This window comes from Mobula hypostoma, chromosome 1 (genome assembly GCF_963921235.1).
Source record: "Mobula hypostoma chromosome 1, sMobHyp1.1, whole genome shotgun sequence".
NCBI lineage: Eukaryota > Metazoa > Chordata > Chondrichthyes > Myliobatiformes > Myliobatidae > Mobula > Mobula hypostoma.
The window spans coordinates 228234081-228253777 of NC_086097.1; the positions used below are offsets into that span (position 1 = coordinate 228234081).

Genomic DNA, 19697 nt, shown 5'->3' on the forward strand with positions numbered 1-19697 from the left:
AGTTAGAGAAGTCAATGTTCATGCCACCAGGTTGGAGGCTACCCAGACTGAATATAAGGAGCGTTCACCAGCAACGAATTCCATAGATTCACCACCCTCTGGCTGCAGAAATTGCTTCTTGTCTCAGTTTTAAAAGGGTATCCCTTTTCTGAGGCTGAGCCTAGAATCCAGTTGCTATCAAAAAGTACAGGCCATACCCAGGTTAAAAACACACAACTTATGGTCAGTCCCTACGTAACAATGAGTGCCCATAATATTAATAAATTCAAATGTTCAATATACATACTTACGTTCATTCCAGTAAACAGTAGAAGTAAATCTCTCTCTCTCTCTACTTTCCTCCCTCCTTCACTTTTAAGTAATTGTTCTTTCTTACCAATCCTATATGCTTTTTATGCCATTCATTTCAGTACTGATCGTGTGGATAGCCAGAGGCTTTTTCCCAGGGATGGAATGGCTAACGCGAGGGGACAGAGTTTTAAGGTGCTTGGAAGTAAGTACAAGGGGGATGTCAGAAGTAATTTTTCCACACAGAGAGTGGTGGGTGTGTGGAATGCACTGCTGGCGAAGATGGTAGAGGTGGAGACAATAGGGTCTTTTAAGAGACTCTTAGATAGGTACATGGAGCTTAGAAAAATAGAGAACTATGCAGTAGGAAAATTCTAGACAGCTTCTAGAGTAGATTACACGGTCGGCATAATATTGTGGGCCAAAGGGCCTGTAATGTTCTGTAGATTTCTATGTTTCTATGTTTGCTGACAATATTGTGGACAATACTGACAAGATTGGTTGCCATATCAAATTATTTTAGTTTATTTTCCACTTCCACACAAAAATTGACTTACAGATACAAATAAAATCGTTACTAGGTGATGGCCTTTACAGGACTTTCTGAGGTTGATTAGACTGAAACTTCTCACATGGCCAGAGGTGGGATGGACTGAAGAAGGTCCAACAAAGTGTTCAAATAGAATCTTTTCCTTGGCTAATAATAATCTCTAAGAGAAGGTAGGCCCCATCCCCTCTTTTCCTTGGCTAATTGCAAAGTTTTGAGACGAACTCTAGGCCTTTTACCTTGCCATACATATCTTGATAACATTTTGTTCCAGTCATTGAATTGATTTTGATTAATCTCTATTGGTAGGGTCTGAAAGAGATATAGTAGCCTGGACAGAATATTCATCTTAATAGATTCAATCTTTGAACTGAGACCAAGAAAAGGAATTAGGTTCCATCTTGTTACATCTTCCTTAATTTTTTTATATATAGGCTGATAATTGCATTCTGATTATTTGCCAAATCTTTTGGCATAATGATGCCCAAATAGTTGAAAGACTCTGTTTGCCATGCCCAGGGATACCTACTTTCAATTTCTCCTGGTGGGCTATAGTTATATGAAAGTAACTGGGTTTTATCTGTGTTGATCTTGTATCCTGATAATTGACCATATTGTCCAAAGGACTGCATCAATTTAGGTAAAGAGTATGTTGGTTGCCCTAGATAGATCAAAATGTCATCTGCGTAACAGGCCAATTTATGCACTGTCCCTTTAATAGTAATTCCCCTGATATCTTTAGCACATTTAAACACATCTGACTGGAGGTTAATTTCGAAAGGTGTGTAACTTTCTCAGCTGCCACTAGATGGCAAATGAGCACCATAACTTTTGGTCACATGGGGCTGAGACATGGTGAACAATTGAAATTCCACCTTACAAACAGGAGACCCCTATGTTACAGCCATTCTGGTAATGGAAACACACCTTTGCAGAATTCACACATCATTGGCAAAGATTTTGAGATACGGAATAAAATTTACTCTCACTGAATTTGTGTGAAAAAATTTAAAAAATTAACTCCTCTTGATGCATGTGATGATAATTTAAATTATGGAAGATTATGATATACATTGTCTAAGCATGCAGCCCTCTTTCCCTTCATAATGTGGGTGTGGCCTGCAATGGATACTGCTTTACATCCTTATAAACAAAAGCAGCACATTTGGCATGCCTGTAGCAACAGGTTTTGGAAAATAAAGAAGACATGAGACATAATTGAAGATAATAGAAAAATAAATTACTTAAATAATAGTTATTAGAAAAAAAAACATAGAAACACAGCACAATACAGGCCCTTCAGCCCACAAAGCTGTGCCAAACATGTCCTTACCTTAGAAATTACCTAGGCTTACCCATAGCCCTCTATTTTTCTGAGCTCCATGTACCTGTCCAGGAATCTCTTAAAAGACCCTATCGTGTCCGCTTTCACCACCTTGCTGGCAGCCCATTCCACACACTCACCACTCTCTGCGTAAAAAACTTACCCCTGACATCTCCTCTGTACCTTAAAACTGTGCTTTCTCGTGTTAGCCATTTCAGCTCTGGGAAAAAGCCTCTGACTATCCACACAATCAATGCCTCTCATCATTTTATACTCCTCTGTCAGGTCACCTCTCATCCTCCGCTGATCCAAGGAGAAAAGGACGAGTTCACTCAACCTATTCTTATAAGGCATGCTCCCCAATCCAGGCAACATCCTTATAAATCTCCTCTGCATCCTTTCTATAGTTTCCACATCCTTCCTGTAGTGAGGTAACCAAAACTGAGCACAGTACTCCAAGTGGGGCCTGACCAGGGTCCTATACAGCTGTAACATTACCTCTCGGCGCTTAAACTCAATCCCACAGTTGATGAAGACCAATGCATTGATGAAGACATACGCCTTCTTAGCCACAGAGTCAACCTGCGCAGCAGCTTGGAGTGTCCAATGGACTCAGACCCCAAGATCCCTCTGATCCTCCACACTGCCAAGAGTCATACCATTAATACTATATTAGATTATGAGAACACTCAGTCCTCTTTTATTGTCATTTAGAAATGCATACATGCATTAAGAAATGATACAATGTTTCTCCAGAGTGATATCACAGAAAAACAGGACAAACCAAAGACTAACACTGACAGAACCACATAATTATAACACATAGTTACAGCAGTGCAAAGCAATACCATAATTTGATGAAGAACAAACCATGGGCACGGTAAAAAAAAGTCTCAAAGTCGCCGAGTCGATCGACTCTCGAGTCCCCGATAGTAGACGGCAAAAGGGAGAAACTCCCTGCCATAAAACTCCATGCACCGTCAACTTTCCGATGCCTTGGAAGCAGCCGACCACAGCCGACACTGAGTCTGTCCATCCGAAAACTTCAAGCCTCCGACCAGCCACTCCGATACAGCCTCCCAAGCGCCATCCTCTGCCGAGCGCCTTCGACCTCGCCCCGGCCACTGAAACAAGCAAAGCCGAGGATTCGGGGCCATCTGCTCCGGAGATTCCGGTTACCACACAGTAGCAGCGGCAGCAAAGCGGGCATTTCAGAAGTTTCTCCAGATGTTCCTCCGTACTCTCACGTCTGTCTCCATCAAATCAGAATTGTGCACGGTACCTACTTGACAGATTACAGATATCATTCACCGGAGATGCCGCGTGCACTGCCATCGTGCTGCCATCAAAAAAACTCTGGTTAGGCCACACTTGGAGTACTGTGTCCAGTTCTGGTCACCTCACTATAGGAAGGATGTGGAAGCATTGGAAAGGGTACAGAGGAGATTTACCAGGCTGCTGCCTGGTTTAGAAAGTATGCATTATCATCAGAGATTAAGGGAGCTAGGGCTTTACTCTTTGGAGAGAAGGAGGATGAGAGGAGACATGATAGAGGTGTACAAGATAATAAGAGGAATAGATAGAGTGGATAGCCAGCGCCTCTTCCCCAGGGCACCACTGCTCAATACGAGAGGACATGGCTTTAAGGTAAGGGGTGGGAAGTTCAAGGGGGATATTAGAGGAAGGTTTTTTACTCAGAGAGTGGTTGGTGCGTGGAATGCACTGCCTGAGTCAGTGGTGGAGGCAGATACACTAGTGAAGTTTAAGAGACTACTAGACAGGTATATGGAGGAATTTAAGGTGGGGGCTTATATGGGAGGCAGGGTTTGAGGGTTGGCACAACATTGTGGGCCGAAGGGCCTGTACTGTGCTGTACTATTCTATGTTCTATCTTCTCCTCCTCCTCAAGGTCATATTTGACCTACCAAAATGACCCACCTCACACTTATCTGGGTTGAACTCTATCTGCCACTTCTCAGCCCACTTCAATCCTATCAATGTCCTGTTGTAACCTCTGACTGCTCTCCACATTATCCACAACACCCCCAACCTTTGTGTCATCAGCAAATTTACTAACCCATCCCTCCACTTCCTCATCCAGACCATTTATAAAAATCATGAAAAGAAGGATTCCTAGAACAGATCCCTGAGGCACACCACTGGTCACCGACCTCCATGCAGAATATGACCCGTCTACAACCACTCTTTGCCTTCTGTGGGCAAGCCAATTCTGGTCCCACAAAGCAAGTCCCCTTGGATCCCATGCCTCCTTACTTTCTCATTACTTTTTATTGTATAGGTTTTCAGGGATCAGTTTTCATTCTTCAGCATAGGCCAAATATACTTAATCCCTCCTCAGAGGACATCCCAGAAATACAATTGCCCTTTTGTAAATCCACATTGATTCTACCCAGACTTATTGTTTCACCACCCCAAGGTATCTATTACCTCTTCTGTATTTTCCTTATCATTGATATATGTAAGACTCACTGTTCCCTGCTTTCTTGCCCACTTCTTCCTTAAACAGCAAAGTTGCATTTCAAATCTTTCAATCCCTTGGACTCATTCTGGAACCCATGGAATTTTGGAATAGGGCAACCAGTGTTTCCAGTAGCCTCATCGCTACCTTTCAAAACTTTGAGACGCAAGTCATCAGATTCTTGGAACTTACTGACATTTAGTCCCATGAATTGCTCTAATACCACTTCTTTGCTAATTACTTTTAGCTCCTTATTCATTCTAGGCTTGTTCTCGATTATTTCCAGGATGTTTCTGAGTCTTCTGCATACACCAACAAAACGTTTAATTTCTCTGTCACTTCCTTTCCCTTCTATAATTCCTCCTGATGCACTAATGGACCCGTGTCAACTTCATCAATTAATTTATTTCATTTTTCATTTTCCTTCCAAAGTTTTGACCCATACAGGGGAACATGTCTAATGTAAAACATCAATAATGTTTTGCACCCCCTCAGCTTACCTTGATTAGTGATTAACCCTTGTAATACAAGTCTGAAATTTATACTGTGCCCTACATGACCACTACTGTTCAGAGGATGGAGAGTTAAGAACAACTCTCACCAACGTTTTCTGACCTCATGGCTCTAGCTGAACTGATTAGCTTTACTGCCACATGTATATCGAAACATAAAGTGAAATGGGTCATTTGCATCAAATCAGTAAAGATTGTGCTGGGGGCAGTCCGCAAGTGTCAACACATTTCCAGTGCCAATATAGCATATCTGCAACTTACTAACCCTAAAGTGTTGTCTTTGCAATGTGGGAGGAAAACCAGAGTACCCAGAGGAAACCGTGGTGTATTTAATATTTCAGTAATAATTGAGTAATATTGTAATTATATTGCTTTGTTTGTTTACATAATTCATTTTGGGTTATATGTAAGAAGTACGTGAATGGCATACATCATTATGCCACCATGTTCTACGTGAGCACCTCATTTAAAAAAGGAAACGAAAAACTAATTGTCTAAATTATCCCAGCTCCTGTGTTTTTCTTTCAATTAGTTTTTGGAATTACAAAACATAACTGGCGATGAGGAAATTTTAAAAGAATCCGAGATTACTACCTACCTACCTATTGAAGCACAGTATGTTTTCTTTCTGGAGGGAGGGAGAGATGTTTGAGTTTTAAATAAAGGCAGAAAATAGACAAAATTAGCAAGCAATGAGCATGGCTACAGGTTCATAAAACGTGAGTACTGGGTGACAATAATAATAAATAAAAACAAGCAGAAATAGCCATTACATTGGGAAGATAGAGGTGTTCAATTGTACAACAGATAACTGGATGATGTATACTGAACAAATTTAGCAATATTTTAAAGCAAATGAAAGAGTCACTGAAAAATGAGTGCCAGTGTTGCTGAGTGTAATGGGTGGAAAAGCATACAGTTTGTTTAGTCTAACTGTTCCATGCAAAACAGCTGAAATGAGCTTTGCTGATATTGTGAAAGTAATGCAGGAACATTTGGAACAGAAACTGTTGTTGATGGCAGAACACTATAGGTTTCATAAGCAAAATTAAAAGGAAGGAATATCCATTTCAGCTTAGATGACAGAATTGAAGAAATTGTCCGAACATTGTCAGTTCAGTGATGAGCTTAGTAATGCACTGAGAGATGATTTAATTTGTGGAATCTTACAAGAAAGCATTCAAAAATGGTTCCTAACTGAAGCACAACTTACATTTAAAAGAACAGTTGCAATCAATGGAAACAGCAGACAGAGACGCAACTGAGCTGAAGTGAGGAATGAAAGTGAAAGTGTATGGGTAGATCTATGTGGGTTGCACCCATTCTTCTGGGAGCTAGATCAGTGACATTCAAGAATGGTGATCTGGAATCTCACAAGAAGTCCAGTTAGGATCTACGGAAGACCATAGTGACAGCAAAAAGGCAATTCTACGTTGAGTTAGAGATACAATCAGATACATGGCAGCTGTGTTAAAGTTTGTATGCCATCACATCATATAAGATGAAACCTAACGACATAAATAGCTGTGATGATTCATTCTCCAATTAGCTCAATGCCTTTTATGCACGTTTTAAAAGGGAGAATAAAACTACACGTGCAAATCTTCACAGCATCTGGCGACGCCGCGATCAGTTAACCTCACAACATCCTTCGAGAGGGTAAACCCTCGCATGCCATCAGACCCCGCTGGTATACCTGGCAGCCTGCTGAATACCTGTACCAAACAACTGGTTGGGGTGCTCAAGAACACCTTCATCCGCTCACTGCTGTAGTTGAAGGCTCAAATTCAGATTTATTTACCACATTGTCACGTATCCTGTGACGGGTTAAAGAACCAGCAGAAATGGAAACCACCTTGGAGTCTGGTATTGCCGTTAACTAATGCTCGTTTATTAGTAACTACGCAATACAGTAATATAAATTCAGATATATCAAACAGGTTAGCAATGATTTTATATATATAAGTGTGGAAATATAAAAACCAAGCTTCTTCAAGCCTGGGGGTAAATGAACACTGTCTTACGATGATGGGTAAATGAAATCAGTTCAGTTTGTGGTATTGAGTTGAGTAGTGATGGAGAGAGAAGTGTTGTGGTTGTCCGAGTAAGCCGATGCCGTCGATTCTTCCCGTTGTCCTCCGAAACTTCCAAGTTAGCCAAACTTGACCAACTTAAGAGCACCGTCTTCAAGTGATAATCTACCAACCCAGGCAAAGGTTAGGCACACTGGTAGACTCCACAGGGTCGTTCTTTCACGCACTAATGATCACAGATTGATCCCTCACAATCGATTCTCAGTCCCACACTCGTGGGCACCTGAACAGAATAGTGGTAACTTCACCACACCTTAGTGCGTCTGCGTGTCCTGCGAAACAAGCAATTACGCTGGTTTAAATACTGTTGCGCTGAACACCAGCGGTCCATCAAGTAGCTCCTCCCTTCTCTCTCTGTAGGAACTCAGAAGCTGGCAGCGTCCTTGCAGAAATCCCAAACTGTGAGAAATCGCAACAACCCCATGACCCCAATTAACCCAATGCTAAGCACAGGACAATTTACAATGACCAATTAAGCAACCCGGTACGTTGTGGGAGAAAACCGGACCACTTGAACCACACATTTCACGGGGAGGACGTAGACTCTTTACAGAACAGCGCCAGAATTGAACTCCAAACTCCAGAATGCCCGAAACTGTAATCACATCGCATTGCTACGCTACCTTGGCGCCCTACGTACAGTGAAATGCATCATCCCATCTGTTTCAAAGGAGCACCATTCATACCAGTGCCCAAAAAGAGGAAGGATGAGCTGCCTCAGTGACAATCACCGGATAGCATTCACATCTACCGTGTGATGAAGAGGCTGGTCATGGCTAGAATTTACTCTGCCTGGGCCCATTGCAATTTGCTTACTGCCAAAACAGGTCTGCAACCTCAGGAATGACACCACTGTCGTTGGCAGAATGGCAACAAGAGGCACTTTATAAAGCAATTGACTTGAATCGCCAACTGGTTCACTCTCCACAGATAGTGCCTGACCTACTGAGCATTCCCAGCACTTTCCTGTTTATTTACTTCAGACTTCCAGCAGCCGCAGTACTTATTTTTCCAGCTCTTTTCGTTTGCCAGGAAAGGGATGGGAAAGGAGCAACGTAAATAGAAGTGTACCTCCAGCGCCTGCCTCTGACGGTGCTTGTTGCCCTGGTAACGAACCACAGCCTCGGCCGGCCTCGCGCGTCCCAGCCCCTCCGCCGCGGGGGCGCGCCGAGATTTTGCGGGAAATCCTGCGGGAACCCCGCCGGTGTGACATCACACCGTGGAGAGGGCGAGGCGACTGCGGACTCTAGGGCTGGGCCATTTGGTTCCTGTCGTGGGTATGAAGCCAGGGAAGAAACTTGTACGGCAACGCATTAAACAGACATGTTAATTTCAAGCGTATTTAGGATGTCTTCTTATAAATAAAGGGACTGGTGCGCATGCCCATCATCAGGTCTCCGCCCCCCCGCCTGAGTGGGGCGGTGTCGTGTCCAGACGGCATCCAATGGCATTGCTCGATGTTGTTGGGTGAGGACGCACTTTGTGTTGCCATTGACGCGAGGATGGAGGGTGTGCTTGGTGAGGAAGGTAGGTGAGGGAGTGAGCGACATGGGTGGGGAGAGGCTGGACGCACAATTGTTACTGATTTTAGTCCCATAAACCAGAATTTGAGGAGATTCGTACAAACGGTGCATAGACTGGGCTGCTGACCGTTGCTATCCCTCTGTTGTTTGTTAGTGATTCTGCCGACGAGCTTTCAATTGCTGCTGCAGGGTATTTTCCACTCATTTGTTAGAAGCCTCTCCATAACCGTGAATTCCATATTTGAAAATAGGTGTGCACAACTCACATCGCGCTAATGTCCCCACCCTCCCTGTCCATTCTTGCTGCATCGATTCAGTTAGCGATATTCACTTTGTACCTTTTGATCTGGTGTCTGATCCAAAATCCCAAATTAGACGTTTTTGTATTGTATGCAAGTAAAGCTAAGGCATATTTTATATCTATAATAGACCACATTGCTATCAGATTCAAATGCCATTAAATGTATTTTGCTACTTGAGCAGTACATTTATTACGTCGATCACCTTATGCAGTAACGCAAAAAAAAATTGTCCTCGGTGTACATAGTGTTTAAGTTGATTGTCCAAGTGCAAGAGAGTAAATGTTGGCAAAAATTTCATTTTGAGGTTTTAACTTCGAAACGGAATCCCTTTGTTTAACCAGAAAGTCTCCAGCCTAGTTGGAGGCTGCCGCGATGAATGCGGTCAATCGTATCGTTAGGACGCCAAAATTCTGTTACGTGAATTTTACAATAATGTAATTTGTATTTCACTGAGGGTGGTATAATTGGAATTAGGACGCTGGGAACGATGATATTTCAATTTATCTGTTCATGTCTATTGGCAGATCAATATATTGACTGACTTGCATATTTACACATCTATCATTAGATGCTGCATTTTTCTTAGAGCTGTTAACTGTGACATTGTGAATGTGGTAGTTTTTAACCATCAGTTACTACAAACCTCCATTCAATGGATGTTCTTTTTTACTGTGAATTATTAGGTTCTGCAGTTCAGACTTTACCCTGACGTCATCCAGGTACCTGCAGCTAACTCCAGCGTGTTACCTAATATAAGCTTCCTATAGCTGTGTTCTTTCAAATGGCCAAAGAGAATGAGTCTCTGGCTGCCAAACAGGGGTACCCTAAGTGGCACTCTAAAGTGCCTTTTTTAAGAGATTCTCCAAATTGTGGGCTACAGCAGACTGTGGCTACTCCATCACAACTGGCATTGAATTGTAAACACTGATTTTCTTCATATTGTGACTCTCAGAAATTTTCCACTGACTAATTAGCATCCAGTTCTATCTGATAAATTCCAATTATACCACCCTCAGTGAAATACAAATTACATTATTGTAAAATTCACGTAACAGAATTTTGATTAATATAACGTCATGAACCTCATGACACCCATTTTTTAATATTCTCTCTTCTGACCCAGAAAATAGAGTGAATTAAGATCAAGGAAATTGTGTCCTTGAGCACAATGTTTTGCTTTTGCTCAATTTACCATCATTATTTCACAGAATGCAATAGTCCACTACATAAACCACCTCTTTATTGAACTCTTACAGTAACTTTTTAGTCAAATAAGAGAAGAGGCCACATGATTATAGTTTGTTTGTAGACATAAGAAACCTGGACCTGGCTCTTGCTCACAATCAGCCCTATGTGAAACTACAACCACGTTAATCTTTTGCAGACCATAAGACACAAGAGCAGAATTAGGCCATTCAGCCGATCAAGTCTGCTCCTCCATTCCATCTTGGCTGATCTCAGGTCCCAGATCCCACTCAACCCCATACACCTGCCTTCTTGCCATATCCTTCAATGCCCTGACCGATCAGCAAGCAATCAACTTCCACCTTAAATATACACTCCGACTTGGCCTCCACTGTAGTCTGTGGCAGAGCATCCACAGATTTACTACTCTCTGGCTAAAAAAAATTCCTCCTTACCTCGTTCTAAAATGTCGTCCCTCAATTTTGAGGCTGTGCCCTCTGGTTCTGGATATCCCTACCATAGAAAACATCCTCTCCACATCCACTCTTATCCAGTCCTTTCAACTCTTGATAGGTTTTAATGAGATCTTCACGCATACTTCTAAATTCCAGTGAGTACAGGTCCGATGCTGATAAACGCTCCTCATATGTTAACTCTTCACTCCCGGAATCATCCTCGTGAACCTCCTCTGGACTCTGTCCAATGACAATACGTCCTTTCTGTGATAGGAGGTCTAAAGCTGTTGACAATACTCCCAGTGCAGCCTGACTAGTGTCTTTTAAAGGCTCAGCATTATCTCCTTGCTTTTATTTTATATTCCCGTTGAAATAAATGCCAACATTGCCTTTGCCTTCTTTACCACAGACTCAATTTGTCAATTAACCTTCTGGGAGCCTTGCAAGAGGACTCCTAAGTCCCTCTGCATCTCTGATGTTTGAACCTTCTCCCCATTTAGATAACAATCCGCACTATTGTTCCTTTTACCAAAATGCATTTCTAACACTATTCCACTTGCCACTTTTTTGCCCATTCTTCCAAATTCTCTAAGTTCTGCAATCACATTGCTTCCTCAGCACTACCTATCTCTCCACCTATCTTCGTATCATCTGCAAACTTTGCCACAAAGCCATCAATTCCATTATCCAAATCATTGACAAACAATGTGAAAAGTAGCGGGGCCATTGAGGAACACCACTAATCACTGACAGTCAACCAGAAAAGGCCCCTTTTATTGCCACTCACTGCCTCCTGCCTGTCAGGCGTTCCTCTATCCATGCCAGTACTTTTCCTGTAACGGCATAGAATTTTATATTGTTAAGCAGCCTCGTGTGGCACCTTATCAAATGCCTTCTGAAAATCCAAGTAAATGATATCCACTGCCTCTCCTTTGTCCACTCTGTTTAATACTAACTCGAAAAACTCCAACAGATTGTCAGGCAAGATTTCCCTTTACAGAAACCTTGTTGACTGACTTATTTTATCATGTCTCCAAGTACCCCGAAACCTCATCATTATTAATAGACCCCAACTCTTTCCCAGGTTAAGCTAACTGGCCTATAATTTCTTTTGCCTTCCTTTCTTAAAGAGTGGAATGACATTTGCAATTTTCCAGTCCTCTGTCACCATGCTAAAATCAAGTGATTCTTGAATGATCATGACCAATGCATCCATTATTTCTTCAGTAACCTCTCTCAAGACTCTGGGATGAAGTGTATCTGGTTCAGGTGACTTAGCCTCCAGAAGACCTTTGAATTTGCCTAGCACTTTTCCCTTTGAAATAGCAATGGCACTCACTGTGCGCCTCTGGCACACTGCTAGTGTCTTCCTCAGTGAAGACTGATGCAAAGTACTCATTAAGTTTACCTGCCATTTCTTTGTCTCCCATTATTACCTCACCAGCATCATTTTCCAATGGTCCAATATCAACTTTATTCCCTTTCATTCTTTATATAACTGAAACAACTTTTAGCATCCTGCTTTTTATTATTGGCTAGTTTGCCCTCATATTTCATCTTTTCCCTTATAGCTTTTTTAATTTTGTTGAATTATAAAAGCTTCCCAATCATCCAAATTCCCACTCACTTTTGCTACCCTGTATGCTCTTTCCTTGGCTTAATTTCCCGCTTCGGCTACGGGTGCCTTCCCCTGCCATCTGAGAACTACTTCTTCTGTGCGACATATTTATCCTGCACCTTGTGACCTATTCCCAAAAACATCTGCTCTGTCGTCATCCCCGCCAGTATCCTCCTCTAATCCACCTGGGCAAGCTACTTTCTCATGCCTCTGTTATTCCCTTTATTCCATTGCGAGACTGATACCTGTGACTTGTGTTTCTCCCTTGCAAATTGCAGTACAAATTTAATCATATTATGACCACTGCCTCCTAAGGATTCCTTTACATTAAGCTCCCTAATAAGATCGGGGTTATTACACAACACCCAATCTAAGATAGCCTTTCCTCGAGTAGACTGAAGCACAAGCTGCTCTAAAAAGCATTCAACAAAGTCCTTCTCTTGCCATCTGACACCAGCCTGAATTTCCTAATTCCCTTGCATATTGAAGTCCCCCTATTACAATTGTGTCAGTACCTTTGTTACATGCCTTTTCCAGCTCCCTTTGCAATCTTTATCCTATGCCTTAGCTACTATTTGGAGCGCTGTATATGATTCCCATAGTGTGTTTTTTTTTACTGTTGCTGTTTCTTAACTCCACCCACAAACATAGAAACAATAGAAAATAGGTGCAGGAGTAGGCCATTCGGCCCTTCGAGCCTGCACCGCCACTTATTATGATCATGGCTGATCATCCAACTCAGAACCCTGCACCAGCCTTCCCTCCATACCCCCTGATCCCCGTAGCCACAAGGGCCATATCTAACTCCCTCTTAAGTATAGCCAATGAACTGGCCTCAACTGTTTCCTGTGGCAGAGAATTCCACAGATTCACCACTCTCTGTATGAAGAAGTTTTTCCTAATCTCGGTCCCAAAAGGCTTCCCCTTTATCCTCAAACTGTGACCCCTCGTTCTGGAAGATTCAACATTCTCTGACCCTATGTCACCTCTTTCTCTTTCTAATATTTTTATATATATATATAGGAATGCAGAGTACGGGAAATATATATTAATACATTAAACTAAATTGCATATAAAGACTCCTTACCCTATATTCGTACAAGTCAATTAGTTTGTAACATTGAAAAATAATAATTTTATTCTATAAAAATATTCTAACCCACTACCAGGACTGAAGCTGATTAGTAGAAAAGAGAAGAAAATTGTTAGTCGTCATCTGTGCTTTAACAGCAAATCAAAGGTTTTGAAAATAATTCAGAAAAGGTCCCCACAATGTTTGTTTGAAAGTCTTGATTAGATTCAAAGATTGAACATGGAATCTTCTCTAAATTTAAACTTTCTAAAGATGTAATTTCATCTCAACGTCATACCAGCCAATCTCTAATTGCGCCCTGAGTTCACCATCTTGTGCTGAATATTGCACCCATTGATATACAGCGCCTTCAGTCCTGCGTTCTTTGCCCTTTTGAATTTTGCCTCCTTGATTGAATCTAACTCTTTGCTCTGTCTGCATTTGTACCCAATCATTGGCTTGTCCTTCCTTGCCTTCATGTTACATCCATCATCTATTTGTAAACCTGCTGACTCATCCTCAGCTCTACCATACTGGTTCCCATTCCCCTGCCATATTAGTTCAAACCACTGCCAACAGCTCCAGTAAACCCGTCTGCAAGAATATTGGTCCTCCTTGGATTCAAGTGCAACACATCCCTTTTGTACAGGAACAACAGGAATCCTGCAGATGCTGGAAATTCAAGCAACACATATCAAAGTTGCTTCGGTCTCAGCCTGAAACATCGACTGTACCTCTTCCTAGAGATGCTGCCTGGCGTGCTGTGTTCACCAGCAACTTTGATGTGTGTTTCTCTTGTACAGGTCCCACCTGCCCCAAAAGAGGTCCCAATTATCCACAAATTGGAATCCCGCCCCCCCCCCCCCCCGGCTCCAGTTCTTCAGCCACAGAATTATCTGCTAACTCATTCCATTCCTATCCTCACTGTCACGGCACAAGCAGTAATCCTGAGATTACTACCCTTGAGGTCTAGTGTCTTGGCTTCCTTCCTAACTCAGTGCATTTTTTCAGGGCCTCTTCCCTTTTTCTACCTAAGTCATTGGTACCAATTTGTATGACGGCTTCTGGTTGCTCACCCTGCCTTTTCAGGATATTGTGGATGCATTCAGAAGCATCACAGAGCCTGGCATATCTGCAAGTCTAAAGAAATCCAAATTAACCTGGTTGTTCCACAAGCGTTAATTGGGACTGAAGAGAGAGATCCTGAAATACTGCTTCAGGTCCACCTTGATAGTTCCAATAGTCAAAGATGTGTTTCTTAAAAATAAGTTGAAGTGGATTTCAATACAAAATTTTGGAAAAATAAAAACACATTTTAATTGATGTAAATTAAAACAATGAATGTTAATTGAAGTAATGACCCAAATCAAGCTCCAAATCAAACTCATCACTTACTCCATTTGCCTTTTCCATCCTGGGTCAAGACCTCATTCAAATAAAAAGGGAGGTCAGTGGCAAAGTGTACCCACTCTCCCCATCATGCCTACTCAAAGTGGAGAAAGTATTGATAGCTTCAGCAATGCACTGAAAGTACACAGAAGCATTGCACAGAAGTTCACACAGTCAGAAATCTGCTCCATGTGTGGAATAGTTTGTGCTTTCAACATTGGCTTCTTAACCACCTCGGAACCCATGAAACAGGAATGACATCCTGAGCGACAGTCTTAAAAGATAGATAGGCTGGAATACTGCTTCTAACAGTCTTTTCTTTTGCTGTGAAACTATGGAATTTTGGATGGCCTATTTCACTTTAACCCATTCGAAAACAATCATTACCAATAGTAATAAAATCAAGGGGAGAAGACTGCAACTAGCGGGGCACTGTCTACGCCACCCCGAGCTACCTGCCAGCTTAGTCATCATATGGGAGCCCAAGCATGGGAGGATGAACCCTGGGCGCCCTCCCAAGACGATGGTTAACACGCTCCTAGAAGACAGCAGCGCAGCTAATGTAGATGAACTGAACACACTGATGAGGGAGAGGGAGAAGTGGAGAGTCCGTCATCGTGCCCGATGCTGGCCCCCTAGGCCTGAGTCGAAGTAGTAGTGGTACCAATAGTCATTTCCTGTAGTAGTACACCGCTGGAAGCCTAAACTTTCATGCTGAAATGTCTGGAACAAGAATTGAACCTGGAACTTGGGGTACTGTCATAAAACCTGTGGTGGGTGAGAACTACAGGTGTCTTTCACCCAGTGGAAAGTTTTCCTTCTGATTTTCATTGGCGTCATGTTATCAGAGCTCTTTAATAATAATGAAATACTTGCACCTCAGCTCTGGAGCTATACGGTTTATTTTTTCGGTTCTTGGTCCAAGTCTGCAGTGAGACTTAAGGCAAGGCATTGTTAGTGGAATCAAACAGCAGATGTATAAGCAGATTAATCAACAACATCTGGCAGCATTTGTAGGCTGTTAACTGGATTGGATTTTTTAGTCTGTCATAAGTAGGGGAAAATGTTGTAATCAGTTATTCACTTAAAGAATAATAAATGGGTGGAATTAACATTTACTTATAGAAAGGAAATTGTTTCACAAATCTTGGATTTTATTTGAGGTGATAACCATCAAAGAAGAACGGTGAATGGTATATTTTAACTTTCAGCAGGACTTTTTATAAAGTCTCACAGAGGAAACAACAGATATTAGGGACAGTATAGTAGCGTGAGTGACAGCTGGCTAAAAGACAGAAAACGGAGATTTGGGCTGCATGAGTGATCCAGCTACAGGGCTGTAGCTGCTTGCAGGCTGTATCAGTAATTTGGATGAAGGGAGCATGTATTATATGCAAGCTTACTGGTGACAGTGCAGATTGTGAGGAGAATGCAAAGGTTTCAAGAGATCGTGAGCTGGCATGGTGAATGGCAGGAGACATGTTAGACTGAAAATAATGTGAAAAGTTTGATGTCATACACTGTGATATGATAGAAATTAAGCCAAAAGATGAAAATGTATTGATGTTCTGAGAAACCTATGTCTCCTTCCACACAAATTGCTGAAATTTAATAAGTTGGTTCAGGAAGAAATTAGGAAGATAAATGGCATGGTGGCCTTTATTGCAAGAGAATTTGAGGAGACTCCAGGGGACTGTAGGGTTAATGGCTACCCACTGTTACAAAATTCATACATCATTACCCAAAAATCTGAAATTTGGAATAAAACTCACTCTATCTTGGGAAATAAAATTAAGACCATAAGACACAGCAGCAGAAATAGGCAATTTGGCCTATCAAGTCTACTCCACCGTTTCACCATGGCTCATTTATTATACCTCTCAATACCATTCTCTTGCCTTCTCCCCATAGCTGTTGATGTTCTGACTAATGAAGAAACTATCCTCTGCTTTAAGTAAACTTCATAGAAACATAGAAAATAGGTGCAGGAGTAGGCCATTCGGCCCTTCAAGCCTGCATCGCCATTCAGTATGATCATGGCTGATCATCCAACTCAGAACCCTGTACCTGCCTTCTCTCCATACCCCCTGATCCCTTTAGCCGCAAGGGCCATATCTAACTCCCTCTTAAATATAGCCAATGAACTGGCCTGTTTCCTGTGGCAGAGAATTCCACAGATTCACCACTCTGTGTGAAGAAGTTTTTCCTCATCTCAGTCCTAAAAGGCTTCCCCTTTATCCTTAAACTGTGACCCCTCATTTTGGACTTCCCCAACATTGGGAACAATCTTCCTGCATCTAGCCTGTCCAATCCCTTTAGAATTTTATACGTTTCAATAAGATCCCCCCTCGATCTTCTAAATTCCAGCAAGTATAAGCCTAGTCGATCCAGTCTTTCTTCATATGAAAGTCCTGCCATCCCAGGAATCAATCTGGTGAACCTTCTTTGTACTCCCTCTATGGCAAGGATGTCTTTCCTCAGATTAGGGGACCAAAACTGCACACAATACTCCAGGTGTGGTCTCACCAAGGCCTTGTACAACTGCAGTAGTACCTCCCTGCTCCTGTACTCGAATCCTCTTGCTATGGCAGCATACCATTCACCTTTTTCACCACCTGATGTACCTGCATGCCCACTTACAATGACTGGTGTACAATGACATCCAGGTCTCGTTGCACGTCCCATTTTCCTAATGGGCCACCATTCAGATAATAATCTGTTTTCCTGTTCTTGCTACGAAAGTGGATAATCTCACATTTATCCACATTAAATTGCATCTGCCATGAATTTGCCCACTCACCGAACCTATCCAAGTCACCCTGCATCCTCTTAGCATCCTCCTCACAGCTAACACTGCCGTCCAGCTTCGTGTCATCTGCAAACTTGGAGGTGCTGCATTTAATTCCCTCGTCTAAGTCATTAGTATATATTGTAAACAACTGGGGTCCCAGCACTGAGCCTTGCAGTACCTCACTAGTCACAACCTGGCCTGGCCTCCACAACCATTCGTGGTAATGAATACCACAGATTCACTATCCTCTGTCTAAAGAAATTTCTACTCGTCTCTATTCTGGAGCTTTGCCCTCTGGTCCTAGGCGCTCCAACTTTTGGCAACATCCTCTCCACATCCACTTTATCTAGGCATTTCAATATTCAATAAGTTTCTTTCTTTTTCAATATTTTTATTAATTACTTACATAAACAAATACAAAATACATTAAGATATTATGGAAACAGAAACAAGATTGAAATGCCCCATTAACTATGTATAGTAAATTACCTATAATATTGAAAAGGTATATTTTATTCTACTCTAAAGCAAAATCAAAACCCCATAACAAAACAAAAAAAAAGAGAAAAGACACAACAGCTGTTTGGTTAAAAGAAAAGAAAAAAGTATCTCTGACATATAGTTGTAAATTCAAACATATAATAGCCATCATCTTTGCTGACCAAATCAAAAATTGTGAAAGTAGTTCCAAAAAGGTCCCCGTAACATGAAAATATCTTGTCTAGGTATAGAAATAGAACACCTAATCTACTCTAGATTTAAACATGACATAACATCAATGAACCAATGGGCATGAGTAGGTGGAGCAGTTCTTTCCATTTAAGCAATGAAAGTCTTCCGGCTAAAAGAGAAATAAAAGCCAAAGTATGCCATCATTCGGCTTAAGAGTAAAATCATTTCCTCCAACAATGCCAAACAAGGCAGTCAGGGGGTTGAGTTTAAAGTTTACTTTAAAAAGCTCCGAGGAAGTTTGAAATACCTCTTTCCAAAATTTATCAAGCCATGGGCAGGACCAGAACATACGAATTAGGAGAGGCCTCTTCGACATTACACCTATTACAGTATGGAGAAAAATCTGAGTAAAAATGAGAGAGCTTAACTTTAGTCATATAGGCTCTATGAACCACTTTAAATTGTAAAAGAGTGTGACGTGCACATAACGAAGAGGTGTGAACGAGTTTAAAAATTCCATTCCAAGTATCCTCATCAATTGAAATCTGTAGGTCCTGTTCCCAGAGGTTTTTAATTTTGTCTAATGGAATGTTTCTCATTGCCAACGACATACTATAAATATTAGAAATAGATCCATTATGAAAAGGTTTCAAAGTAAAAATTGTATCAAATAAATTTTTATCTGGACATTTAGGAAATGTATGAAGTTGAGAACACAAGTCTCTAATTTGTAAATATCTAAAAAAGTGAGCTTTATGAAGATTATATTTAATAGATAGTTGTAGCCAGTAGTCATTTGCACAGCATTTAGCTGTTTCCTGGGCCTTGCTTCTTGCTGTCCTTAGGGCTTGCAGTGTCGCCTGGGTGGAGTGGCGTTTGTGCTCTAGTAGTGCAATACGCTTTACCTCGATGACAGCAGTGAGCTCGCTTCAAACCAGTCCTGTGTCTTGCCCCGTTTCTTCCCAAAGACCTTGAGTACAGTGCTGTGGATAGTGGATAGTTGATCAAATGAGGAAAGACTATCTCCAACAAACCAATCACATTTAGTACCTAGTCTATTCCACTCTTTAAAAACTACATCGGTCAAAGAAGGTTTTAAAAAAATTGGGAAAAAAGGAACTAGAGAATGAAAAACCAAATAACCCAAAGAATTTTCTAAATTGTAACCAAATCCTCAAAGAATGTTTAACTACGTAATTATCAGTTAAATTACTTTGTCGTGTACCCCTAGTGTTCCTTTTTACTGTGGACTGTCACTCTAAGGCACAAGAGAGAACTGAGACTAACTTTTTGATTTCTGCTGAGAGAGAGAGGGGCAGAGTCTGCCCTTCAGCTCATGTTATGGTTTCTCTGCAGCGTGTTTACTTTTTACAAGGACAGTTACAGACACAGAGAAACACATGCTCAGAGTCAAGATGAATTCAATCAATGAAAGACACCAGTGAGT

At 41.6% G+C, this 19697-nt stretch overlaps 1 protein-coding gene across 1 annotated transcript in view; it reads left to right on the plus strand.

Moving 5' to 3' along the window:
- Positions 1-8694: 8694 nt before the first annotated feature.
- Positions 8695-19697, plus strand: part of zc2hc1a (zinc finger, C2HC-type containing 1A) — a 102471-nt gene continuing 91468 nt past the window's right edge. Inside the window, exon 1 of the mRNA XM_063065468.1 lies at positions 8695-8770. Within this exon, the coding sequence (XP_062921538.1) occupies positions 8701-8770 (70 nt within the window). The 5' untranslated portion in view covers positions 8695-8700. The remainder of the gene's footprint in view (positions 8771-19697) is intronic.